The sequence below is a fragment of the Durio zibethinus genome, chromosome 5, assembly GCF_047325235.1.
Source record: "Durio zibethinus cultivar Kanyao isolate XHJ-2024 chromosome 5, ASM4732523v1, whole genome shotgun sequence".
Taxonomy (NCBI): Eukaryota; Viridiplantae; Streptophyta; class Magnoliopsida; order Malvales; family Malvaceae; genus Durio; species Durio zibethinus.
The window spans coordinates 27,842,885-27,869,695 of NC_143166.1; the positions used below are offsets into that span (position 1 = coordinate 27,842,885).

At 34.6% G+C, this 26,811-nt stretch overlaps 4 protein-coding genes, 1 non-coding gene and 3 pseudogenes across 9 annotated transcripts; 2 read left to right on the top strand and 6 right to left on the bottom strand.

Moving 5' to 3' along the window:
* Window positions 1-664: 664 nt before the first annotated feature.
* Window positions 665-5,527, top strand: LOC111282837 (beta-glucuronosyltransferase GlcAT14A-like; annotated as a pseudogene). The gene is made up of 4 exons (XR_016342223.1): window positions 665-2,209; window positions 3,025-3,101; window positions 3,199-3,314; window positions 4,778-5,527. The product of XR_016342223.1 is annotated as a beta-glucuronosyltransferase GlcAT14A-like (transcript).
* On the bottom strand, window positions 5,461-7,665 carry LOC111282836 (formiminotransferase cyclodeaminase-like protein). Its single transcript, XM_022871097.2, has 3 exons — window positions 7,382-7,665; window positions 6,361-6,769; window positions 5,461-6,173 (listed from the first exon to the last, which is right to left on the bottom strand). Exons 1-3 carry the CDS (start codon window positions 7,403-7,405, stop codon window positions 5,656-5,658), a joined length of 951 nt encoding a protein of 316 aa, XP_022726832.2. The 5' UTR covers window positions 7,406-7,665; the 3' UTR covers window positions 5,461-5,655.
* Window positions 7,666-11,373: 3,708 nt separating this feature from the next.
* Window positions 11,374-12,081, bottom strand: LOC111283095 (formiminotransferase cyclodeaminase-like protein pseudogene; annotated as a pseudogene).
* Window positions 12,082-12,546: 465 nt separating this feature from the next.
* LOC111283094 (uncharacterized) lies at window positions 12,547-14,297 on the bottom strand. 3 transcript variants are annotated; one of them, XM_089760927.1, is made up of 2 exons: window positions 13,689-14,297; window positions 12,547-13,203 (listed from the first exon to the last, which is right to left on the bottom strand). In XM_089760927.1, the coding sequence occupies exon 1, from the start codon at window positions 14,124-14,126 to the stop codon at window positions 13,713-13,715; it is 414 nt and encodes a 137-aa protein (XP_089617053.1). In that variant the 5' UTR covers window positions 14,127-14,297; the 3' UTR covers window positions 12,547-13,203; window positions 13,689-13,712. The 3 variants fall into 3 exon arrangements, with proteins under 3 accessions (XP_089617053.1, XP_089617054.1, XP_089617055.1); XM_089760928.1 differs by having other exon boundaries at window positions 13,673-14,297; XM_089760929.1 differs by lacking the exon at window positions 12,547-13,203 and adding an exon at window positions 13,205-13,335.
* Window positions 14,298-15,178: 881 nt separating this feature from the next.
* On the top strand, window positions 15,179-17,990 carry LOC111282887 (uncharacterized; annotated as a pseudogene). The gene is made up of 2 exons (XR_016342224.1): window positions 15,179-15,548; window positions 16,417-17,990. The product of XR_016342224.1 is annotated as an uncharacterized LOC111282887 (transcript).
* A 432-nt stretch (window positions 17,991-18,422) lies between these two features.
* LOC111282885 (uncharacterized) lies at window positions 18,423-20,373 on the bottom strand. Its single transcript, XM_022871170.2, has 4 exons — window positions 20,166-20,373; window positions 19,933-20,003; window positions 19,448-19,534; window positions 18,423-18,749 (listed from the first exon to the last, which is right to left on the bottom strand). The coding sequence occupies exons 1-4, from the start codon at window positions 20,275-20,277 to the stop codon at window positions 18,726-18,728; spliced, it is 294 nt and encodes a 97-aa protein (XP_022726905.1). The 5' UTR covers window positions 20,278-20,373; the 3' UTR covers window positions 18,423-18,725.
* A 2,548-nt stretch (window positions 20,374-22,921) lies between these two features.
* LOC111282785 (QWRF motif-containing protein 3-like) lies at window positions 22,922-26,783 on the bottom strand. Its single transcript, XM_089760930.1, has 3 exons — window positions 24,149-26,783; window positions 23,275-23,394; window positions 22,922-23,174 (listed from the first exon to the last, which is right to left on the bottom strand). Exons 1-3 carry the CDS (start codon window positions 25,349-25,351, stop codon window positions 23,046-23,048), a joined length of 1,452 nt encoding a protein of 483 aa, XP_089617056.1. The 5' UTR covers window positions 25,352-26,783; the 3' UTR covers window positions 22,922-23,045.
* Window positions 25,834-25,905, bottom strand: TRNAD-GUC (transfer RNA aspartic acid (anticodon GUC)). Its single transcript has one exon. It is a non-coding gene; the product is annotated as a tRNA-Asp (tRNA).
* Window positions 26,784-26,811: the final 28 nt, after the last annotated feature.

Sequence of the window (26,811 nt, forward strand, 5' to 3'; positions counted from 1 at the left end):
GTACCTTTAATATTAATATAATGTATTTATGATTTTATTTTTATAAAAAAATAAATTTAAATTGATAAGAAAAGAAAAATAATTCATATTTTATAAACTAAGCTACTTTTTGGTAAATGGTAAATTAACTTTGTTATTGATTCTAATTAAAACTATATAAAATTTGCAAAATTATAATTCATGTTTAATGCGTGTAGGTTTTGAAAAGTTTGCCAACAAAGATTTATGCAAATGAATAAATTTTAAAATCTAAATCTAAAATATTTAGATTTAATTTTTAAAAATATATATAAATTCAAACAATTTTAATAGTCTCTGCTCTTAAACTTTTATAAAAAAATAAAAAAACAAAAAATCTAGGGACTTTGTTGTAGAATTAGAATTCGTAATTTCCGGAGCAAATTTATTGATCCACGTGAAAACAAAAATAAAAATGGAAATTCTTCTTAAAAATAACATATGGTGGACCCCAATGCCCCTGCACAATCTAATTTGTAAACTGATGTATTCAGATTCTGGCATTATTTTAATCGGTTGACTTGTTGTTTGAGTTGACGTTTCAAAAATTTACGAATGCGAGTAATGTTTTTTAGTCAAATAAATATTAGGGTAAAAAACATGACGGTAGATTCAGAAAAAACTGAAGTATTGACATCGCCGCACGGGCAGGATCCAAGCTTGCTTCCCGTGGGAAACAGTTCAAATCCTGAATACAAAAGTTATCCACACTTGGACCATTTAAGTTCTTAATAATTCCCCACTCGAAAAGGCCCCATTGTACGGCTATTAGGTCGAGAGAGGTTGAAAACTGCATTTCGGTGGTGACCACATTGATTTACTTCAACAACTAACTAGACCATCGGTTAAAGCGAAAGTAGCAAATCAAAGCTAAAATCTTGATCAGCTCTTTCTCTCTGTCTTTGAGTTTCTCATTTTCAATCTCAAAGCTAGAATCTGATCGAGTAAAAGATTGAATTCTTTCTTCTTGTTCTCTCTCCCAATTATTCCTCATTGATTAAACATTTATATTTCCATATCACTTTCTTCATATCCTTTTTGTCTGTCATCATCGATTTTCTGGGATTGATAAGTGACCAGATCTGGGAGCAGTTTTGGAGAAAAAGCTGATTTTTATTTACTAGATAGATTTCTTTCATGAATTGTTTTTTTGTGTCCATTAGTACTGTTTCATGCCGTACTTTCCTGTAAATATCTTTCCCCATTCACCTTTGAGCTTCTATCACCAAACTTAACTTGAATATCCATTCCCTTGAAACCCTTTTCTGGCTATTTTTTATCTTCATATCAAATTTGAGTTTATGTCGAAGTAATGATCTTTTTGCTTGCAACCCATGTTTTCTTCTGAAGAAAACTTGGCCTCAGATTAAATGTTTTCCATACACTTAGGAAGGCGGTTTTGGTTCTCTTTCCGGACAACCCTGCTTGCTTTTGGTCCTATTTCGTAGTAACATTGGTGGGTTTTTGCTTGATTCTTAACGTATCTTTGGTTCCTTAGCTAACCTAGAGGCTGGAAGATTTCGGGTTTTATTACCCAAAATGAGAAAACTATATAGGAAACTTGTGTTGATGAGAAGCCCAATGTGAAGTGCGAGGAAAAATGTCCATTCCCATTCGGGAAGGGTGTTTAGCGATAGAAAATGGATTATCCCTTTTCTTGCAAGCTTACTTGTGGCAATTACTTTGTTGTTCTTTGCCATTTTTGGGTTGTTCAATGCTCCATACGGTGGAGATCCGTTGCCATTTGACATTATTTCCTTTGCAAGAGCGGGGGACTCTAGTGAGTATTTTGTAGAATCAAATTTAAAGAAATCGTTTAATACAAGTGGCTATTCAAATGTGGAACCACCTAGACTAGCATATCTTATTTTGGGGACAAAGGGAGATAGTCATAGGATGATGAGGACCTTGCAAGTAGTGTATCACCCTAGAAATCAGTATGTTTTGCGTTTGGATCTTGAGGCTCCTCCACGGGAAAGGTTGGAATTGGCAAATATGATAAAAAGTGATACAACTTTTCGTGAAGTGGAGAATGTGCACGTAATGGCACAGTCCAACTTGGTAACTTACAAAGGTCCTACAATGATTGCTTATACCTTAACAAGCAACTGTAATACTATTGAAGGAGAGCTTGGAGTGGGATTGGTTTCTAAACCGGAGTGCCTTTGAATATACCCTTGTGACTCAAGATGGTTAGTGCTAAGACTTTGGCTGTTTATCCTTTTATTAGCAAGGCTGTTTCTCTTGTTGTTATTATGTCTATTTGTCGTTGTGAGAGGCTCTTCTATAGGTTTAAGGTTTAAGGAGCATTACTGTGCCTTAGTACCAATTTTAACTCGAAATTGTTTGAGAACTTTGCTTGCCACCACCTATCTTTATCACAATTACTTGCATTATCTGCAGTAATTGTTATATAAATAAACTTGATTTTGCATATATGTGGCACTCTTGAGCTTCATTCTTGATTTTGTGGGAATTTATAACTCAAGGTCCAGACTTTGAAATAGAATTTTAAAGAGTGTGGAAACTTTTAACTTGAGTTCTAGTAAAATTTATTTTTATGAGGGGGCTCAATCAATTGTCTAACGAATTTTAGATTTCACTCGATCCTAGGGACTTTTTGAATGAGTGACTTGTACATTTGTGCTCCGCAGTTCTGCTTAAGCAACTTAATTTGCATGAGATTTATTCAATTCTTTTATGCATCATTGGCTGTGTTTCTAGACATTAGGTTGCAACTTTTGTTAATTTCTGCTACCTGGGATTTGCATAGGCCAATTTGAGAGACATCTGAGTGGTCCAGTAATTGCCACTAGTACTACCTTGTTAGTTTCATTTATGGGTTAAAATGTTTGAAAGAGCTCCATGTGTATGTTTCTTTTTGTCATTATGACATGCATTTGTTGTTGAGTTGTGGAGTGTTTCAGAAATTTAGGGGTGTGTTAAAAGGTTTGCTCTTTCTAGATTGTTTGCTGAAGAATATCTGATATGTGTTCTGATTGTGCGGGTTTGCTGCATGTTTTCTCCAATTTGTCAAGAAATCTCAATTTCATTCAACATACGTAGATTACTGGTTAGAAGCTGTAAGATTCATACCTAGTGTACATGCTACTCTTGAATATTCCTTTTCTTATACCCTAATGTGACCCAGTTTCCATGTGCTTTTATGTGCTTTTGCAGGAGCCATAGAGCAAAACCAATCATAGTTGATCCAGGCCTTTACTTTTCGAAAAAGTCTGACATTGGTTGGACCACGCAACACTGATCACTGTCCACATCTTTCAAGTTGTATACAGGTTGATTATTATGTCTTCTTTCTTGTTTTTTTGAGCACACCATACTCTAGGCTTTCTCGAATCATAGGTAGATTGCTTGCCCTTCACCTCTTATGGTTTTTTAATGGTCATAATGCATTTATGTCAATTGTATTATGTCGAAATCCCAAATATTGTTTTATAGCCTTGAGATTGCTATGGTCATAATGCATTTATACTTTCCGATGTTTGGGCCAATCCATCTCTTAAAACTTGGAGGAAGAAAGTTCTCTTCGCATTTGTAAACAAGTTTTTTTTTTTATGTTAGGTTTCCGTCCTACCCTTATTTTGTTGTAGGGAACTGAAAAGCTTCAACCAGCTATTGATTTGGAAAGTAAAAACTGTGAAAGCAATGTTTTTGCCTGGGGCCAGAGCCTACAATCAGGCTTTAGGTGCTTATATTTACAAACATGAGCTGTACTCCATCTTTCTTCTTTGTGTGCAACTTGCTGAATTTCCATCCTTCGCTATTGCCAGAGACTAGAGGAAGGAAAGGGTTGAAAGATCACCTTTACCTTACTACTGCTTGAGGTTTGGCAAGGCCAACCTTCTTGAGCCTTAACCTAACTCGTAACACTCAATGATTGCTTGATGCTCTGACATCAGCTGGAACAAGCCGCTTAGAAAATTGCCAAGCAGCTAGCTCTATAAATGCAGCTTCAAATCCGAAGGATGTAACTATATCTTTGGTGTTTCACATGGCCCATTGAGAGGAAGGAGATTAGGTTGGTGAGACTAGCAATGTAGGACAGTTTTTCATCATATGCTCTTTTATACTGACTCTACTAAGTATCATAGCTAACTCATTGCAAACAAACTTGGTGAATATGCAGTCCTTTCAGTTTCTTTTTGGCAATGCTAGAGATCAAGATCTCATTAATATTTATCCTAATTTATTTATACAATTAGTTGAATTGGTATTCAATTATTTTGAACTATAGGTATAATGTAGCTATAACTTATTGCAATGATCTCTAATAAAAATGGTTAAAACTTCCTTCCCTTGCTGGAAATAACAAATTTGAGAATTTATCTTATCGGTTGGCTCCTTCGGGATTCAGTTATTTTGGTGTATTGAGCAAGTTGGTTAAGCTAATACACCGGAAAGCATCTACAACTACTCAGATATGCAAGAATCATAATTTCCTGCTCCATGTCCCATAATTCTTCTCTAGGTTGAAAACTGATTTGAATAACCAAATCTTGTTGACGGTACCCATAAGCTTGCTTGTAAATTGTCTTGGGGATTCTAAATGCTGACGTTAGATTTTCTTTTTTTTCTAACTTTGCTGGCCTAGTTGCATGAGTTTTTATTTCTTTTCCATAGGTATTTAAACAAGACAGTATTTCATTTTTTATTCATTTATTTGAATTGTGGAACATGTTGTCTCTATGCGTGAAAATTTTTTTTTCAAATGTTTGTTTTGTATTTGCTTTGTATGCAGGTTCCGCATGGGTAGCACTTACTAGAACTTTTGTTGAGAATTGTATATGGGGGTGGGATAACCTCCCACGAACCATTCTTATGTATTATACAATTTTCCTTTCCTCTCCAGAAGGCTATTTCCACACGGTTATTTGCAACAGTGAAGAATTTCGTAGCACTGCAATAAGCCATGATCTCCACTACATTGCTTGGGACACACCTCCAGAGCAACATTCAATCTCATTGTCAATTGAAAGATTTTGATGAAATGGTGAAAAACAAGGCGGCCCTTTCTCGGAAATTCCATAAGAATGATTCAGTCTTGGATAAAATTGATAAAGAGCTTTTGGGCCGAGCTAGCCGTTCTGCTCCTGGAGCATGGTGTATTGGGAGCTCGGAGGGTGGAGCTGACCATTGTTCTGTATACGGTGATGACTCTGTGTTTAGGCCAGGCCCTGATGCCAAAAGGCTGAAGAACTCCTAAAGACGCTTCTATCTTGAAGAATTTCGGAAAAAGCAGTGTTCAATGGTCAATGGTTGGATAGCCCAAGTGAAAGTGGCTGTGCTCAATAGATCACATAGCCGTCGTAAGGGCGGCAAAATTTTGTTTATTCAGATATAAAAATGAAGGTTCAATTTTATAACATTTTCCACTTTGCAACATATTTCACAAATGTAATTGGTGTAAATATACCGTTGTGATGCCAATGAACAGAATATCTTCAACCGCAGCTTTTGGGATTGTGGTCTAAAAACAGTGCAAAATCTCAGCAGAGAATGGCTTAATTACAAATTGCACCTGGTTAAGAGTTATGCAACTAATGATCAAAGTCTTACATCCTTACGACATTTATTTGGAGGGTCAAATGTAGCAATTGCATCATAACCATTTTATAATTAAGCTCTGTTAGCTGATATTAAGTTTAGATAGTCATCAAGAATCATTTCAGGTGAAGAATCAGTGAAATAGCCCTTTTCCACATTCAACCCTTCTTGGGCAGCAAGCATCTCTACCCGGGACTGGACCTTGTCCGCTCCAACCCGGTTTGGCTCCAGAAGAATGCAAGCTATCTCAGTTGAGCCCTCACCATGTACCAGAGCCAAAGATTGGACCGTTGGTAGACCACCGCCTCGAGCACTCACCATTCTTGCAATACGGCGAACGACAGAGACATCTGTTGAATTGATGGGTACGTTGTACAGTCCAACCCATGGGCATGCCCCGATCATGGTGACGCCTCTAGCTCGAGATACCCTGGTTGGGCCTTCATCGGGCTTTTCAGAGAGAATTTCAGGCATGGACCAGCCGGTCCATTGGTTGCCCATGAAATTGGGTCTGTAGTAACCAAGCTCCCGCCTAATGGTGTCCAGGGCCTTGCCTGTTGGGTGTGCTGCACCATACAGAAACACTGGCACTGCAAGTGCAAGTGCAAGTGCAACATCAAAGAAAAGCTCAGAACTTTCTGACAAGGATCTTCCGAGGACGGTGCGTGTTCAAACTAAACTAAATACGTTAATGTTAATCAAAAGAAATCACAATGTGCAGACAAAAACTTCTATAAACAATGTTATATAAAGTTGTATAATACTAATTGGACTGACCTTGAAATCTGTTGCCAATGTCTGCTGCGACAGCCTTAGCAAGCCAAGCTGCTTCATCCAACGATGACCGAGGCAAGGGATGCAAAACGATGTCATCAACCACGCCGAGCCGAGGGTGTGCACCAGAATGCAACTCAAGGTTTATGGCTCCATAACCAGCCTCAACCATGGCCAGGACAGTTTGTTGCAAGGGGCTATAAATAGCATTGCCCGTGCTGTCATGAACAACATATGAAACAAGAGTGTAGCGTGTCCTGTTGTATGCTCGATCCTCAAATTTGTTCACGATGACAGTTTCTGGGTCTAGCTTTGCAGCTCTTTCTATGGCGTCAAGAGCTGGACGGCTACGTGATTCAGAGAAAAAGATCTTGCAGCATAGCAGCATGGACTGATTTGCAACCTTTTTGTTCTGGTGGAAAAAAGGGGGAAATTTATGACAAAACCTTGAGATTGTGATTAAGTCTGTTTCAGGAGATGTTTATTGCAATTCTCAGTAGTTATCTCCTACCAGTTAACAATTTATAAATGATACCGTAAAATTAGAGAGAGATGCATATGATTCATCAATCTATTCCAAGAATGGTTTGCTCTGTTTTGGGGACAAAAATGTTGCCCTGGGAATTTATTCAAGTAGCAAAACTTAGCATGGAGTTAAAAAATTCCATAAATAGAGCCAATTTGTGGTCTCCCCCCCCCCCCCCACCCTAAAAAAAAACATTTTGCAGTTAATTTTCCAGTTGGATTGGATAAGCTGGAAACTGAAAAAACCAGGAGGCAGGGAGTGGCTGGAAGAACAATTAGTAAATCACCGGTCATCGCTTTCCCATTTCCAAATGAGAAATAGTAAATCACCCTGTTCTTTCATGAACAACAAAGGCTACTTGCCCTTTAATTTAATTGAATCTACTGCTCATACCATCCCAGCATTCCTCAACGAAAAAGGAAAAAAGGGTCAATTTGTTTGTCTTAAGAGATGTACTGACATGCGGTCAATGTGGAATTAGAAACAGCAGGACCTTACCTTGCAACTTGAGCTAAGATCCATTGCTTCCCTCTTCTCGTGGTTTCCCGTCTTCTTTCTCACTTCAACCTGAAAATTTCCCTATCAAACACCTTAGCACCTAGCAACTGCTACAATAGCCAAAGGGGGCTTCCTGTTCTCTTGCTTTTATCTTTGCTGTGGAAACCTTATCTTACATAAGCTCAGGACTCGGAAAACAACAAATCCACGTGTAATCCATATAGGTACAACAACCACATGCTGCATCATTGATCGACAAAAAAAAAACAAAAGAAGCTGCATCGGTGCTTATGAGTCGGCATTTAAACATTTGGACAGAAACATACAAGGACAATGGCCCCACAGGTCTGACACAAAATCATCAATTATAAAGGAAAAGACTCATTAGCCTAGAAACGAACGTGAACCGCATGGTGCTACAGATGTCACAGTTCAAAACCATAACTCGTTAAAAATGTTTTGGCCTTGGGATGATCGTTCTGTCGTGCTAGAGAACAAACCGCAAACAAACGTCCAAACGCCTGCCTCTAGGGGTGAAAAAAAATTCAAAAAAATTTAATTTAATTTAATTTAGTTGATTTCCATCACATTTAAATATTAAATTCGAATCAAATTTTATATTTAGATATAAAAAATAAAATGAAATAAAAATATTTTTTATTAATTTTTATATATTTTTTAAAATTTATAAAATAAAATAACTATGATATATATAAATTTATTTAAATATATTAAAATTTTTATTAAAATAATATATAAAAATTTAAAAACATATAGACTAAATCAATAAAATTCTATTTAAAACTAATTGATTTAAAAAAAATAAATTCAAATTCAAATCAAATTTTTAAATTTCATAATATTTTATATTACAAAAAAATTAAACAAAATCTGATGTAAATCATTATCTCCTTTGTGCCGTTCAGCCTAAGCTTCTCGGTTAGAAAATGGTATCCGAAGAGGTCAGAAGCGGCTCCATTTCACCCTTTCCTTTTGGGTCCTTTCGTATTACCATCTCTTCTCTTTTATAATATGTTTAATACATTATTAGTACAGACAATATGGCCAAAACAACGCCCACAGATTCACGAGGAGGGCACAAAGATTTGGTTAGAGTTAGGTACCGAGTCTTTGAGTCTGGCCCACGTGACTCGCCGATTCATGTGCCTTGGATCGCATATTCCACTTCACAAATCAAAGATATTTTATTTGTTGATCCTGACACTTTTGAAAAAGAACGAATACGTATGTACGTGTTCTCTTGGAATCTACTGATTATTTGAGTTGCTAGGACCCTTAGAACTGAGAACAAGGAACTTTATATGTTTGATTTTGACTATTAACATATTATATCTCTAAATATCAGTAAAGATGCTTTGTAAGAAACTAGATTTTTTAATTTTTTTTTATAATTTAAAATTTTAATTTATATTAATTTTTATAGTATATATCAATTTATTTATTTATTTATAATTATTTATAATTTGTAATTTAAAATTATAAAAATCATCTATATATAAATTATTGTGAAAGAATCCAAACATACATTATGAAAGTTTTGAAATATGAAAGTAAAACTACATACAAATTTTAATGAAAAAATCAGTCTCTTGTTTACAATTAGATGTACTCTTAAAATTATATATTATTTTAATATGAAAACTAAAATTTATATATATGATATATCATGAAATATTTTTTTATGTTTAGTTTTGAATTTTTATCATGTCAAACTTTTGTTACGAAAATCTAATTGTTCTATCTTTTATAAAGAAGAAAATATTGATTGTAAGAAGAAATTATAAATATATATTTGATAATTATTTAATTTTAAAAATTTTAAAAAAATATAATTTATCCAAGTTTAATTTTAAATTAAGATAAAAGAGATTAATATAATTTAATATTGAGATAAAATATATTTTTCTTTTATTTTAAATCATAAAAATAATATAGGCAAAAAATTTGGTAAATAATGGTGAATATTTATTTATTAAAATTTATGTGAAGGTTAATTTAGACAGCGTATGATTTTTTATGATTCCTAAAATTTAAGGATTTAAGCTTTAAAACCTATTTGAATTTTGTATTTCATATACATAGGCAAAAGTGAGGTATGAGATATGTTTTTTCAGGTTTAAATTAAAATAAAACTTATATACTTTGAAATACTTGGATAAAAGGGAGAATTTGAAACTTTAAAATTTTTAAAAATTGAATAATTGATTAAATAAAATTACTTAGAACTATCTTTTACATATCACTAAAATAGATTGTCCACTTATGTGTCCATGTAAGTAAAACTTATGTATATTGTAATATAATATTATATATGATTATACTATCACATACAATAGTGAAAGTGGTTCAGAACAAGTAAAAAAGTTGTTTTCCTTTAAGGCTACCTCACTGAAAATTATTTTACTAAACGTAACTTTACCGAAAAAAAATCCAAAAATATAACAGAATTTTTGTATTAATTTCACTCTTACTCATATGTTATGGAGAGTATGAATTTGACTTGATGGATTAGATATGAAAATAATTAATAAGTTTTCCTCTTAACCTTTCTCGAGTAATTTTCCTTTTCTTTTGGAACAAATAATGAACTCTTAGGGTAATTATTCATTATCACTGATAATCTAAACATCTAACAAATACAGCTTTAAAGTCATGTTTGATATACAAGATTATGATATGATAGGATAAAATAATATTATGAATAAGTATAAATTAAATAATGTCATTTTATCTCATTTTAATATGTGCAATGATTAAGATAGAATAATTTATTTATTGATCAAAATTATCCTTCGTTAAAGTTTATACAATTTAAATTATTGATATAATTTTTAAAAATATAATAGGACATGTATGTTTAATCTTATGAAGTAAAAATAATCTTCTCTACTTTGGGAAGATTAAATCATTTTACACAAAAATGGTGATAATCTTCTTTGTAATCATATCCCCTTTTAATTAAATACAAATAAAATATAATATAAAATTATTATTATACTATCTTATCCATCATCTTATACACCAAAACATAACCTAAATACCTTATTAACTGAATTTCTGCCATTGTGTTTACTAAATCCTTATGTAACTACTACTTTTGAGAAATATAATGAGCTCCCAGAATTTACTTGGGGACTCTTGGACAGATGATAAACTCACTCTCAACGCTCTCTGCTTTTCTCTTTCTTAATTTCTTTCTCAACTTAATACTCCAACTCAGTCTTGTTCCACAATGCACCACTACTAAATTTACATGCAAAGTTTATATCCTCCCTCTCCCCTCTAAGCCCCTGTGAACTTAACCATAATTTGAAAAAAAGAAAAAAAAATATTGAGTTATAGACAATCTTTTTTCCATGCACAGCTTGGCTACTTGGATTGTAATGAAAGGTGTCGGACAATCATTTGATCTTTTGTCTTTTAAGTCTTGAACTTGGCAAAAAAACCCGACACATTCTCTTCTTTGTTGCATTAAAACCTTAAGTGCTACATAAAAGTTGGCATTTCTACCTGTCAAATCGGTATCTTTAGATACCGTATATTAGGAAACCGCACCCCAATTTTCTACTGCCTTAAGGTTCAATCATGTCGAAGGCACTACTCGCCAATGAATACTGCAGGCTAAAATGTGTCTGACCCAAGCACCTCTTCCTATTTCCATCATCGAGTAATAATACAGTGTAGCAAAATTTCTAACAATCCTTCCCCTTTATTATTATTATTATTTTTGTGTTGCCAACAACAATCATTTCCTTTACATAGGAACAAGCATCGCTGTCTTTGCATGTAATTGGTGAAGTTCCTCTTCACGTCTAAATATTTAATAGCACCAACAAAAGTGAAGAGAGATTTTCAATTAACTTCTGACTTAAATATCAGACACTAGTCATCTAAAATAAAAATTGCATTCAGCTGTATTCTTTTTTTATAACAAAACTGCAATTTCGTAACTTGAGCAGAAGAGCAACAAATTGGCATGCCAAGATTAGCTAATATTTATGCAGAAAGGAATTCAAACACAAGCAGTCTTCCGAATGTAAATGATGAATGTTATTCCCATAAGATCACAACATATTGATGAAGCAATAGAATTACAGGAAAAGTTGAGATAACCATTAGAACAAAAATACCTCCAAGACCATATTTCATCCATCGTTTAGAAAGAGCTCAACTTCATATAACTTTCAATAATCTTGTCCTGTGAAAGATCGGTAAAATACCCTTTCCCTAATCCCAAACCCTCTTCCTTTGCAAGCCTCTCAACTTCAAGCTGAACTCTATCTCCTCCCACTTTACTTGGTTCCAACAAATTACAAGCCACCTCAGTCACACCATCACCATGTGCAAGTCCCATGGCTTGCACTGAAGGAAGTCTACCTCTTCTCTCACTCACTTGTTTTGCAATTCTACGAACAGCAGCAATATCAGTTGCGAGAACACAGGTACATTGTAGTTAGCAACCCAGTGAGATGCTCCAATTACAATAACACCTTTAGCTGGAGACACTTGAATTGGACCTGCATCAGGCTTCAGTGGCAATGACTCTGTTTTAGACCCTCCGGGCCATTTAATACTGCCAGAGTTAGGCTTGGAATAACCCAGTTCTCTTCTGACTGAATCAAGCAACTTCCGCTTTCATTGGAAGCCCCATAAAGAAATGTAGGTAATGTAGTTACCATTTAAGGTCATCAGCAATACAAAAGGTAAAATTTGAGGAGCTGAAAAATAAATAATACTAGCTGACATAATTATTACCGTAAACAAGTACCAAATCGTAAACCCATGTAATTTGAAAAATAATTCACACATAGTAAGTCTGCGGGTAATGTAGTTTTTCTCATAAACAGCTTTGATTCTAATAGACCATTTTTCAAATTCCAATCAAGGTGGGAGAAAAAGATGATACAATGATACTAAATCAGTAAAGAAAAACTAGAAAAATTTATATTAACAACTCATATTGCATCTTATAGCTCCAATGTGAAAAGAGGAAGTGTCTATAATAAGCGCCGTGAAGAACATGCCTCGGCCTGTTCCAGAGAGAGAGAATGAGCATGTGTTCATTGCAGTCATTTAGAAAAGCCATATAACTATAATAAAAGATCAGAAAAATGCCTGACTTTAAATCTTTGGCTACTCTACCTGACTGTAATCTTACAAATTAGTTGATTAAAGAGAGGGAATCCTCCAGGCCCCAGGATGGTAAAAAACTCACCATCCACATCAATCTAGCAGGCCAACAATTTTTTTTTTCTAAATCATTTTTCAAAGTTCCAAGCACTAATCTAACACTAGTGCTGGGAACATCTACATCACATTTGGTTCAAAAGTCAGAAACCTTTAAGTTTAGAGCCTATATCTGCTGCCAAAGATTTTGCAATAGCAGCTGCCTGGTCCAAGGAAGTATGTGCCAAGGGGTGAAAACATATATGATCAACAATTCCAAGTCGAGGATGAGTCCCAGAATGCAACTCCAAGTCAATGGTTTTGAAAGCAGCCTTAAGCCTTTAACCATGGCAAAGGCCGCATCTTTCAAAGGACGTGAATCTTGCAATCATTTTTGAGTCAATCTGGAGACAACTGTGTAACCAACTCTATTGTAAATCACATCCTCAAACTTATACACAATAGCAGCCTCAGAGAATAGCTTGGCAGCTTATCCTATGGATTCCAAGGCTGCTCTATTTCGGCTATCTGAAATGTACACCTAGCCACAAGCCAGCATCTTGTTCAACATATATATATATATATATATAAATATATATATATATATTATCCTCCTCTTTCAGCTACCTTAAGATCTGCAATCAAAATAAGGATATTTTGATAGACAGAGATAATAAACTGAGATAAAAGGATATTTGCAGCAAAGTTTATACGGGGGTGGGGACAAAAAGGCTGCACACAATCAACTACAATCAGTTCGCTTACATCTGAAAAACAAACGGAAAAAGAAAACAGGACGCAAACATACATGAGAAACAGATCAAGCCTGAAAATTTTTAGCACTGCTTAAAATGTGGGACAAGGCCAACTCAGTGATTAATGAAAAACCGGGCTTCAATTAAAGGCACATAAGAAGAAGTCAGGATCAAGTGCTTGATATGGAAACTAAAAATACAGCTGCTTGATGACATTATTGGTGTATTTTTGCCAAGGTTGTACCAAAAACAGAAAAAGCTTCTTAGATAATTGGTTTTAAAATTAAAAAAAAAAATTGTTTACACTATCTGTATAAAAAAAAAAAAAAAAACCAAAAACATCTGATACCTGGCAATTAAAATACCTTAAAAAAAGTAAGTAGCTCAAATCAAAATTCGATTTCCTTGGGTTTTGGGCATCCATCATATTCCAATTTAACACCCAAAGCTGCACGGATAACCCTAAACTTAAGCCTCAAAGCTTCAATAATTTCTTGGACGCTTTCGTTTTCCGGATCCATAACTGGGTATTTTTGGATCAATTCCTGCATTTGCTTAATACCCTTTTGGACCCGAGTAGAGAAACGGGTCGGTTCAATTTGGATGGCGCAGCTCCACACATCGACACAGCCCTTGTAGAAACCGAGCTCTTCGCCTGTTTCGAAGCCCGTTTTAAGACCCACTTGCCTTGCCTCTTCCTTGCCGGTCGTTATGCCGTGGTTGTAGCCTTCTTTGTAACCTTCTTGGTAATGAGTTTCTTCTAGATTTAGCGATGAGTCGAATATATCTTCGGCAGAGTCCATGGATGAAGAATCTTTCGCCAGTAGGAACGCCAGCTTCGGCAAGTTTAGGGTGGTTTTTTTTTTTTACTGAATTTTTGTGCGGCCTATAGTTTGTTCCGTGATTTAAAGGAAGTACAAAGGGCGACAACTAGTTATTTGGACTGAGCCGTTCGGTTCAATTGTTGATGGACAAATAAAAGCTTTGCTGTGTTTCAATACATATAATTTATCCTTCATTTTTTTTTTTTTTTAATTTTTATGGTTAAAATAATAAAAAAATCTTTAAATTTTTATTATTTTACTTAAATAAATCTCCGTGGCATCTAAATGAATTTTCATCTTTTAATTAGTATTCAAATAAATTTTTAATTTTTAATTTATATTTAAATAAATTTTTAATATGACCCTTATACATAATGCATGTAAAACATAAATTTTTTATAATCATAAATACTTGAAATAAAATTTTTCTTTATATAAAATGTCAACAATTACATAATTAAAAAGAACTAAAAAATGTTGCAGTAGTTAATTTAAAATAAAAATTTATTTGATATGAAATAAAATAATTTATTTCGATGTAATAAAAATATAAAAATTTATTTAAATAAAATTATAAAATTTAAGAATATTTTTAATATTTTAATCTTCTTTTGTCTTCATACTGCAAACAAAATAAAGATTTACATATAATTAAGTAGAATTTTGCATTTGGGTATAATTAAATGATTCAATAACTTAACCTGCACTACATTGCTTTCTCAAATATAAAGTTATTATGAGAATTTTAAAGCTAATAATTAATGTACCTTTGTTTGGGGTTTTTCTTTTGTAGTTACAGTGAAAGACAAGGGCTATATTGGCAATACACAATTTGTTTTTGCGAATTATGCAAGACTATATGTGGCATGGTGTGACTAACTGGCAGAAGAGAATCTTTAACTCGAAACCTGGCAATTGGCTTCCAGTTTCAACAACGATGGAGGGTGTTTTGGTAAAACAATAGCGGAAATTGAAGTTTAAAAAGAATGCTAAGTCTCCAGAATGAGCGCCTGGAAACAGTCCCACGCTTCTACAGCCAACCTTGTTTACTCCGCTCCTGCGGTGAGTGGTATATTTACATGACAAACAACGACTAAACCCAGTTCTCCTTTTAAACGTCTTAGTTCACAAAAAGAGAGACTGACTCTTTATTGTTTCTTTTCCTTCGCCAAGTAGATGGGGAGAGAGAAAGGAGAGATGGCAATGAGAGGAGGATTAATTTCTCGCAAAGGAAATGGAAACGGGCACAGGGGAAGACCATATGGGTTGATGCTACTTTTGGCATTTGGGGCTGCATTGATTGGTGTTATGGCGCTTCACAAGCTCAGAGAGAGACGTATCTTCAACCTCCTTTTCGAAGAGAAAAGCCGTCAGCTCATTTCTTTTCAGCTGCTGTTGCAGGTTCTTCTCTTTCTCTCTCCATCATCATGCAATGTTACTTTTTACGCATCAGTCTCTTTCAATGACAAATCAGAAACATCATGCATTCATTCTTGTTTAGTTTTACTTTTCACTTTTTTTAGTTTGACGATCCAAGACCAAGAGGGTAACTTTGGATTTTCGTTTTTTCTTTTTATGTTTTTAAAGGGAAAAAATGGGTAAAATCAATCCATTTTAAAATGAAAATAAAAAATTACTTTCTGGAAGTCGCGGTGGAAATCTCTTGATTTACAATGTATAGTAAGAAACATAATATCTTGTGCATTCCGAAACCATCAAGGCAATATGTAGTCAATGATGCATGAAAATGATCACCATGAGTACTATAGCCAAGTTAAAATATAATCACTGTGAAAATTGATGCATTTGATAATTATAATTCTTGAGAGTTGGAACGCTTGAAATTGTGGGAATGAGGAATCACATGGGCTCTTAATGTTCTTCAACATGCATCGTTCATCGCCAATGTTGCGTCTTTATAGAGCAAACTCCTCTACCTTTATGATAGTTTGACATTATTTTCACATTTTAGTGAGATGCATAGTTGTTTCTTTGCTTATGTTGCTACAGTGTCATCTTCTGGGGTAACGCTGGACTTTGACTATCACAGTTGATTTACCTACATATGTCCTTCCTTGCCTTTTGCCTGGACCTTTGTTTCTTTGAGCTTTCTGTTGGCATATACATAAGCATGGAGATGCGCATACACATAGAAAGAGAAAGCTGAACAGTGGATGACATTTGATGTTAAATTCAATAAGAGATGTTTTCGACACTTTTAAAGTTCTAAACGTTAACACAGTTATATATTCTTAATTTTCAATTGCAGAAGGAAAGAGAATGCACCAAAGAAATGAAAAGGAAAGCTGAAGCGACGAAAGCAAAGATATACTCCTTTGAAACCAAAAAATGGAGCTTGATCGCAGGCTCTTGGAAATGCAATCAACAATTGATTCTTTTAAAGATGAGCCAAAGACTATGGAGTCTGAAATGGACGAGAAGCAAAACGAGATCAAACTGCTACGAGATAAAGACGGGGATTCAGGAAATGAAAATCCTCAGGTGGTAGCTCTAACAGCGACTTTGAAGCAAAAGGAGGCTGAAATTGAGGACTTGAAGCACCGTCTTAAATCCTCCATTAGAGTTTTGTCAGTGAGTACTGATGACCCATCAAATCCGCCAGTAAATGTAACAGTTATGGGAAGTGTGGAACAAAAGGAAAAGACAGAGTTCAGGCGTGAGGTGGGTGGGCGAGGACATGAATCTTCATATAAGGGCGGTGATAATTCATCAAAAGATCAGGATGGAAATGATAAGACTAAATCCATTTTTTCTCAAAAGGAAGACAACAGAGAAGGGGTTGAAGATGGAAGTGAAAAAAAGGGTGAGACTACTTTTACAATGGACATGACAGGAGGAGGACAACTGCAGAAACTGGGAGAAAATGCCAGAAATGAAGAAGCCGCAAGAGATATGGAAAACGAATATTCTAAACATACAGGTACTTCTAAAATAGATGAGGAAAAGAATCATGCAAATGCTACTGATACAATTGATGACATGAATGAACAAGAAAAGAAGAGTAGCTTCAGTGCAGAGCAGCTTGAAAAACTTAAAAATCGCAAACAGGAAGGTGAGAGTCAAAAGCTCCAACGAACTCTCGAAGGTGGGAAGAAACTGGAAATAGATGAGAATTCTAGAATTTCAAGATTGCCAGGGATATTCGGTTGTTTAAGGAAAACAAAGAGGAAAAGATGGGAGAGTTCTGGCTAGGAAAAGGATCCTAAAGAGGAATGTAAATTCCTAAATAGACGGAGGATTGGAAAACATGAGAAGTAGAAGATTCTCAGCAGAACATAAAGATGCTGTAAAATGCAGGGAAGATAGAGCAATTTCTGAAGAGGGGAAAGCAGAAAGAGAAGAAACAGAAACAGGTCTGAGGAAGGAAATAGATCATACAAAAGCTAATTTGTTCAAGCATCAGAATTCTGAACACACTGAAGTTATGAAGAAACACAGAAAAATGAGTGCGGAGACAAATTATGAGGTTGCAACGTCTAGAACCCACGATAACTTACTGGCACGAGTAGTAACAGAGAACACAGGTGTCAATAGAGAAGCCAGTAATTATACACATGATGCCAAGCAGCTGAAAGTTGAAGCAGCCGACATCAAACAGAATATGAACAGTAGAGACGTCAAGGAACTGGAGAAAAAAGCTGAACTTAACTCCACTGACAGAGATGCAAAGGAAGAAGATATGGAGGTTGCAGATAAACAAGAAGCAGAAACAGAAGCAGCTAATGGTGACCTTTCCAGCGACTTTATGTCTGATTCGGAAGATAAAAAAGGGGAAACGGAAGATAAAGAAGGGTTAACAGATGAGGCCGAGTTTTAATTAAAAAATAAGTGTTTTTAAGTGTTGCGTCCTAGTTGTGGAGCTTTTTAAACAGCCTTCTTGCTCTTAGATCGGTAACTAATTGTCCTATCTTTTAAAAGTAAAATCATGTTTAGAATTAATGGAAATCACTAAATTCTATCATTGCCAATATTTTGGTTCGAAAATCTGAAAATAAAAATGTTGAATTAGCTCAGTGTAGAACCACAAGATGATATGATATCGGAAAGAAATTATGCAGGATGCTTGTAAATAAATACCCAATATTCTCTACATTTTTCTCCAAATCCATGACAAAATGGATCTCTAATGCTCCAGTTAGTCTTGTCTAAAACAAATTTAAATGGAAAATTCTTTTTGAAAAAAAATAATGATAAATTAACTCATGAAAGATGAACTAGTGAAAAATCTTGACAGATTCCCGACCTGGCTTCTCATACTGGTAATATTGCTTACTATTCCTTAAACATCTATAGCATACCCATCAAGAGATTTTGGGTCTTAACAATTGTTACATCCCATCATTGACAGGACAGGCCAATGAAACAGGCTGTGTGTTTCACTGATAACGAACTGACCTCCAAGTTTACTCACTCATCATTCTCCAAGGGAAAAAGAAATTATGAAGAGTAAAACAGAATAATTTGCCAACAGAAGAAAAAACAATATCCAAGGACATGAAAGTACCAGCCACACCTTATTACTTGGAATATTCTAAAAAAATAAAAGCTCCAACATCATTACTGAGCTGTTTCCACCTCGTTCTGCAACAAAACAAAAGTTAAAATGAGGGAAGAACCGACAGTAAATATACAGCAATAAACCAATAATGTAAACTCTGATTTCATATTCAGGCATCCCTTCATGCTTTTAGAAATTGTTAAGCACCCATATCATGAATTCCTTGTTAGATGCTCAACTAAATAGGGTTATCCCGGTAAATAGCATCAACAAGGAGATGAACGACAGTGGACAGCAATTGCACTTCAACTCCAAAACATAAACATAAGCTCATAAAGTATGGAAAACTTCAAATGGTTTTTCAACCATAAAGTATAAATTATCCTGATGGCTCTAATTTAAGGATCTGGATATTCACTGCAGCTAATAATATTCATGGCATGGTGATTGAGTGAACTGAGAATTTGTGTGATAGAATGACCTTAAACGATTTATCGTTGTAAAATTTAGCATTAAATAAACTTTTGGCCATATAAAACGTGTAAAATATTAAACAACAGTAAATTAGAAGGTAGAAAGTAGATACATCTCCAACAAAATGGGATATATGCTCGACTCAACAGAGAAGCCACAACAAACATTGACCTAAGGCATTCTGTGGAAAAGGAAATTTTGATAGACACTCCAGTCCGCCATTCTTGACTTCCATCATATCATGAAAAATGGAAAGAAGAAATTGCAGAGATTCCAATCTAATGGCAAGTTCAGAGTACAAAAGTACCTCTTCCTTCTTGCCCTTGCCTCCAGTGAAGTACTTGTATCCACCAAAGACAAGCAGACCCCAACCAGTTAAAGAGACGATAACAAACTGCACAATCATACAAAAATGTCAATACAGTTTCCACATTTATGCCTTCTCTAATTTCCGCCAAATTTGCTTTCTCACCAATATATACTACACTGATTCAGAAGCAGAGCCTATGAACTTGTTCATAATAGCATATTGAGTAGAAATAAAGAAAAAATCAGATTGTATGATGTAATGTAATAGCTGCTCAAACTCAACAAAATTTTAACTACAAGTAAATGAAATGTAGCATTGACAATCGAGAGGACTTAGATTATGTATATAAAACTAAACCAACAATAGCCCAACTTCTCAATCTGCAAAGCAAAACAACAGGAAAAAGAAAAAAAAAATCGGAACTAGGATATGAAAATGAAGGGAAAAACTGAAATATAAAGCATGAAAAGAAACAAACTGACATGTTCTTCTTTCCACTTAGATGGATTCATTGGGTCTTGCCAAATATTAACCTTTGGAGGTCCATGGTGATCTGCAAAGGAAGCAAGTTTTTAACTTCTAAGATCCTTTAGTTTCAACTATGATCTGAGGTAAATGAGATTTAAATTGAAGTAAATCGGGAGACAAATTTTACATTTATTGAATATAATATAAATTTAAAATGCAAAAAAAAAAAAGGGCACATGGAGATTACCTGCGGCGGCGGCAAGACCACGGCGAGGAACGAGAGAAGCGGCTTGAGACGGAGCGGGTGTTCGAGCTAGACTCGCTGCTCTACGAGCTGCAACCGCCGCCAAAGTAGCCATCTGGATAGTTGCTTTTGCTTTTACTTTTCTTTCTATGCGTAGGGTTATTTCTTTAAAGAGGAGCAAGCACAAGTGAATCGACGATGCTTTGCAACAGAAATGGGATAATCGGATTTTGTATGGAGGAATGGAATTTAAACGACATCGTTTGATTAGTCAATCATTCCCTGGTGAAACATCCAAAACGGTGCGTTAGCACTTTACTGTTTTATTCAATTAATATTTGATTTGGGTAAACTTTTTGTAAGCATGGGAAGTTGATGCATCAATTTTTAAATTAAAAAACTCATATGCTTTTATTTAGCGGATTATAAAGTGTTTATTTAAATGAAATTTTTTAAAAGTTAATTTTATTATTATAGAACTCTAAATCAAAATTTGACTTTTCTAAATAAATCTAATTTTTCTTAAATTAATCCACTTAATTTTTGGCCCAAAACATATCTAAGTAAAAAAAAAATTACTTAGATAATATTTAGTATCATTTTCAAAATCATCATGATATAATTACTATGGTGATATGATTATTAAAGTGATTTAATTACCAATAATCTTATATTAACATGTTTAATACAATACTATGGTGATAATATTATCAAAGTGATTTGATTATCAATAATCTTAAATTAACATGTTTAATGTAATATTATAAATAATTTATGCTCTTAAATCATTGTATTTGATATTACATGAAAAAATAAATTATATAAAAAAATCCAAAATAATCTTTAAAAAACAAAATATTTAATATTTATTGAATCAATAATTTATAAAATAATTAAAAGTTATTTTATAAAAAATACAAAGAATAAATCAATTTTGATAAAAATAATTTCAAAAAATTATTAAATAAATTCATTATTTTATTAGTTAATATTAATTTATAATTTATAATTTTTTAAAAGAAGTGATTGAAAAAACTAGTCTTTTAAAATTTTATTGATTAAGATAATGTTAATTATTTTTTTAGGATAAATTAATTAAAAAATAATATTGAAAATCATTTTCTCATGATAATAAAACTTTCTTATCTTTTAGATTAAGAATTAGATCATTCCTCAGTGCAATAATTTTATCACCCAATAATTTGGATTTGGTTTGTCCATATATAGAGCAACAAAACAATTACTACAAAATGGGAAGACCAAAAATAAAGCAGAGTGGAATGATCTGACAATCAGAAGAAATCCCACGATCACAAAAAGGAAGAACAAGTCTTATGACTATAATCACTAAATCAATCCTTGTCCTGTATCTCTGCTCTGAGAAGCTATGAAGAATCAATTTTCACCCTTTGTAAAAACAACAAACTCAAAATCAAAGTAAAAGCTTGACTATCAAGTGCTTCAAGTTTCCCCTTTATGACTTTGACCCGTTTCAAGACATGCTCAACATCTGTGTCCATTCGAGCTCCAATTATTAGTAATTGGCTATATGTTCGGTGTCTTCATTCTTTGTTGGCATTGTCAAAGTTGTTTGCCCTCCTAACTCCGAAGAATATAAAATACAAGTGTAGAAGAAACATCAAACTTATCCAAAAAGGTTATACCCGGTCATTCCTTTTCTTCCCTACTCTAAACAGAACGGAGTACACTTGTTGTGGTAACTTTTCATTGGTATAAAGCGGATATGAAACACACTAGTGCTATTCTCATGAAATATTATTAGTGAGTGAAAATTGTATATGTGCATCATTGAAGAGGTTATCCTACGAAGGAACATGAGATCATAGTCGAATATTGGAGTTTTCTCTTCCCAAATTTAAGCACATATGATCTAATTTAAATCATCTCCTAGTAAATCAGGCCTCGAATTTTGTATAACCAGATATTGCAACATTTCATCTGGTGATATCGTTGCCATAGTGCACAACCATCACCAGAGACTTCTTTTCAGTCCATGTGTAGTGTTCTTTTTTTTTCCCTATTGGCAGATGCATGAATGAAGGAGTCATGGAAATATTTCTTCTTGTTCTTGTTGTTGCTGCTGCTGCTGCATCTGTCTTTGCTGTGAATTTAGTTGAATAACATAGCACATTAAGCTCCTGTCCTGAATCTGCCAGATTAAGCATCAGACAAAAATCATATTTGATTTCTGAAAAAAGCACAGTCTGCAAAAAAATATATGTTAAAGTGGTGTTATCCCACATCGGTTAAATATTAAGTTTCCTATAGGCCTCTTCATTTATTGTCAATTGGATGCTTTAAAATATATAGCTATAAATGCAAAAGACTTGTAACTTTCACTGGTATGTGACCCTGTATATTACACATTTATACAAAGAAATTACTTTTCTAACTTTTAATGCTATAAAGAGAAGCCATACGACTTGGAGTCTTAACGTAATTAGTTTGATGATTCAATATCAATTCATATAAATGATATGAAGCTACAAAATATCACCTAATCAATTTTACCTCTAGGATAGATATCATCCTGAACAGTTCAAGGCACTCCTCTAGCAGTAGCTTTTCTTGTGCAACCACCTCTGCTAATTCCGAAAGTAACAACGCAGTCTTCTCAGTCTGAGATAACATCTGCCAGGTAAGGACCATATAGAAACTACGGAGAATACTGGTTTAGTATAATATTTGAAAATTTTCATACCCCTGGTGAGAAAGCAGTTAGCATTAACTTGATGGAAGCAGTGAGATCAAATGCATGTCGAACTGCCAATGAAGCTGATTTTGCATCTAACTGCATGCCTAATTTTTGTCACTAAAACTGATTTGTATAGCTAATCAACAATTAAAAGCAACTGTTGGAAGTTATTTGTCTACCTTAGCTCCTTCTATAAGAGGCACTTTGCAAACAACAGAATGCAAACATTCTTTAGTCATGGAAATAGCTGATAGGTGCTGTCTTTCCATATCGGCCCAAGATTCCAATGCCTTCATCTGCAGATATAATAACCAAATCAATTGACATAGTCCATGAACAGCATAACTAAGTAAACATTCTAGTAAGTATGATAAAGACGGTCTAGCTTGCACTGACTTGAGATTGAAGTATAAAGTCCATCTTGATCTCAAGCTTTTCCTTCTGAAGCTTTAATTTCTTTTGCAGCACTGAATATTGGAGCTTCATAAGACTATTCCATCCATATAACAGATAGTTCTGAAAAATCATTAAAGGGTTAGTTATTAGCTTGCAAACTTTGTAGTTTGGACTGTCAGGAATTCAAAAGTCATTTTCCTGGTGTAATTCTAACTTTCAAATTAGTTAAAGAAGAAAAAGTTGCAGATTAAAGTTGAGTTAATGGTAGTCATCACAAGAAGATAAGTTATTGAGAAAAGTTTGGAATGCCCACAGATTTAGTGGGAGTTCATAATGGATCCATGTCCCTAAACACTCGATTTTGTGTTACTTGCTCATCGTCTGAGCATGGTAAGCCAATCTCACTATCCTCTCACCGAACTGAAGCTTGTTCGATGGTTAAAGGTTCTTAAATAGACATTTCTTCCCGCAAAACAGAATTAATAGGTTATATAAACAATCTTCAACATTAATGATTTGATATCTTTCTTTTCTTTTGGTGGAATTCTTATCTCTGTTTCTTAACAACCAACTTTTCTCAATCTTTTCAACATTGGTTCATGTTAATAAGTTAGAGAGTTTGAGAAATTGAAGCATCTGATTTTAAATCCCCTTTCAGATAGGCAGAACATGATGTACCAAATTCTAGTGTATTTGGTTGCCTTTGGGGTCAGATATGTTTGCAAGCCAATTGTTACCTAAGTTATTAGTATTTGACTCCATGTCTCTAGCCGGTATTATCCTAAACCAAAATCTAAGATTAATCTTCCCTTTAAACCTAATTTAATAGTACTTTTTCTTTCTTCATATAAGAAACAACACAGTGTATGCATACCTCAACTTGAGTAGTTATGTTCTTATTCACAGCATCAGCTTTAGCATTTGCATACCGCCACTGCATCAAACGGTTCTGGATCAATCTAAGCTGATGGACACTTTCCACATCACCCGAACCCACTTGCATAGTAGATGACTTCCTACTCTTGAACAAATCCATTAATCCCATATTCAACAATTTCTCCACACCTCTGGTCCTGGAAGGACTATTTGGCGATTTCAAACTCGAAAATGACATTGGCTTGACCATGTTTTCAACTGACATTGGTGGTGATCCTGACCGCCCTGGGGACAACGCCCATTGTGACGTAGAAGTACCATGTCCAGTGAGTGAATTAGCCCTTCTTATAGCGTTTTTAATGGTAAACTTTTTATTCATCTTTGGGGAACTATCAGCTGACACCGGATTAGGAATATTTGAATCCCAAGTAGTATCTCTCGATCTATTCTTAGATAGTACCTCTTGCAAAAACTTGGAAGAAACTTCTATACCAGATTTTCTAAAACTAAGAGAAGAATTAGTTTTAGTTATAGCTGGAGAGTTAGTATTTGAGGCTGAATATTGGTCACTTAATTCAGATTCAGAATCTGATTTCCTCTGAGAAGATGCTCTTTTAAAAAGAGCATTCTCGTCAACAGAAAATCTTCCAGGTAAAATATTCGGAGAAGAAGATGATGATGTTGACGGCGATGATGACTTTTTGGGGAACCCCAGTTTAGCTGTGTACCTCATGGATCCACCAAGAGAAGGCCCATGATTTTCTTTGGCACTTTCTTTCTCAATATTCTCAATAAACCTACTGACTTCTGTATGAGTTGTTTGCTTATTAAGTGAAAAGGATCCCTTACTTGTTCTTTTTTCATGGCTTTTTCGCTCGATAAAATCTTTTAGCCTCTCATTTCCAAGATGATCGGCAAGAGTACCAAGTTTTGGGTTTGATGATGAAGAGGAAGTAGTGGTGGATGAAGGCCATAGGCCTCGAAGTAAGCCGCCGGGATCTTCAAGGCTGCGATGCTTTCTCGTGTCAGTAGAGGTGGATTTGCGTCGGAGAGGGGATAAAGCTTTGTTTGGAGACTGGAGTCCGGAATCATGAGCCGGTGATGTGGTAGGAGAAAGGAAGCGAGAGCTAACCTCACGGGACTTGGATTTTCTCGACTTCAGAGATTGCTCTGTTGTGGGTGGTTCATTGTCGGTTTTCATGATTTCTGAAGAGAGAAAGGGTAAGATTTCAGATTTTTTTTTTTTGAAATGAAATGGAAATGGAGGAGAAGAAAAACAAACATTTGAAAGTGGCGGCAAATAGATTAGAGTTTGGCCGGCGAGTGACGTGGGAATGGGATATATGTGAAATTATTGATATGACCTTCCCATTGGTTGGAGTCTTGGAAAAACCATTGGGCATTAGAGACAAGGCAGAGAGTTTTTGTTCTACAAGGATTCTATTGCGTTTATTTTTGGTGTCGTGCCGGCATTCCGGAGCTTCTGCCATGTGGCTAAATTACCTCTCCTTTTGTTTTTGTTTTTTTTTTTTAACTTTTTTGGATAGATTCATTCAATAAGTATCTACGGAAATAAAACAGAGGAAAATGGAGGAAAACAGTTCTATCGGACCAGGAGATACAACACTGGTTGTCCGCTTAAGTAAGGAGTGAAGTAGCGGCGAGAGAAAAAATTTAGGTGTTCGCCGCTGCCGGGGATCGAACCCGGGTCGCCCGCGTGACAGGCGGGAATACTCACCACTATACTACAACGACTTGGATGCTGAGAGAATAAATTATTTATAATATAATAACAACCATACTGTCTTACTCTATTGCTGCGGCTATTTTTCAGTCGTTCAAATTAAACAATGGCAAAGTTTCAGTTGCGGCCATCTGATGACCAATGACATTAGAACAGATTGGGCTGCAAGAAAAACTGATATGGGATAACCCAATGTTAAGACGCTGGTGAATAATGATGAACGGGATTTTATGATTCATTTATTAATGTCATTCACTTTATCATTCCAACCGCCATCCCCACATAAAAAAGAAAGGTCAATTGGGAATTTAAGGCTTCAAAAGCTCTTGCCATCCGTCGGTTATTAGAGGCATCCTGAAATCGTATGAGTGGAAATATGACTTTCAGATTAAGTTTTGTCCTAAAAGATGCTGCCAGAGGAAGTGACAATGCCATACGCAAAAAAAAATTAAAAAAAAAAAAAATCAAAGAACGGTATATGCAAATAGAGCTATTACACATTTTCGTTAATCCATGTAGAGGACCAAAGATTTATGGATCCATACATCTTGACAGGAAAGGAATCAATAAAAAAGAAGGAAATGGATCCATGCATCTCTATCAGAAAAGAATCAATAAAAAAGAAATAATAGGAATTGACCAATCAATCTATTTATTAAAACAAATAAAATGAAACGAAAGACGAAACATAAATCATAGATCAACTAAGCCCTCTTGACCCTTGGGGACTTGCTTAACAATAAACAAGAGGAATCTAAACTTTCTAAGTGAGATGTGATAGGAAAGACATGCATCAAAGAAAGAAGTTGCCTGTTCAGCTATCTTGAAAATTAGTGTGAATAATATATCTCATTGATCTAACCAAATAATATCATAATCTGTTTCTCCAATGGACATATAATCATAACATCAAAACG

Excerpts from the sequence above, each read along its gene's own strand:
- LOC111282836 (XM_022871097.2), bottom strand. The coding sequence starts at position 7,405 with ATGGATCTTAGCTCAAGTTGCAAG. Across the intron at positions 6,770-7,381 it reads ATCTTAGCTCAAGTTGCAAG|AACAAAAAGGTTGCAAATCA; the intron begins GTAAGGTCCTGC and ends TTTTTCCACCAG. Across the intron at positions 6,174-6,360 it reads CATTGGCAACAGATTTCAAG|TGCCAGTGTTTCTGTATGGT; the intron begins GTCAGTCCAATT and ends TTGCACTTGCAG.
- LOC111283094 (XM_089760927.1), bottom strand. The coding sequence starts at position 14,126 with ATGGACTCTGCCGAAGATATATTCGACTCATCGCTAAATCTAGAAGAA.
- LOC111282885 (XM_022871170.2), bottom strand. The coding sequence starts at position 20,277 with ATGGCTACTTTGGCGGCGGTTGCAGCTCGTAGAGCAGCGAGTCTAGCT. Across the intron at positions 20,004-20,165 it reads TGGTCTTGCCGCCGCCGCAG|ATCACCATGGACCTCCAAAG; the intron begins GTAATCTCCATG and ends CTTCCTTTGCAG. Across the intron at positions 19,535-19,932 it reads CTAAGTGGAAAGAAGAACAT|TTTGTTATCGTCTCTTTAAC; the intron begins GTCAGTTTGTTT and ends ATGATTGTGCAG.
- LOC111282785 (XM_089760930.1), bottom strand. The coding sequence starts at position 25,351 with ATGAAAACCGACAATGAACCACCCACAACAGAGCAATCTCTGAAGTCG. Across the intron at positions 23,395-24,148 it reads ACATAACTACTCAAGTTGAG|AACTATCTGTTATATGGATG; the intron begins GTATGCATACAC and ends ATGATTTTTCAG. Across the intron at positions 23,175-23,274 it reads ACTTTATACTTCAATCTCAA|ATGAAGGCATTGGAATCTTG; the intron begins GTCAGTGCAAGC and ends TTATATCTGCAG.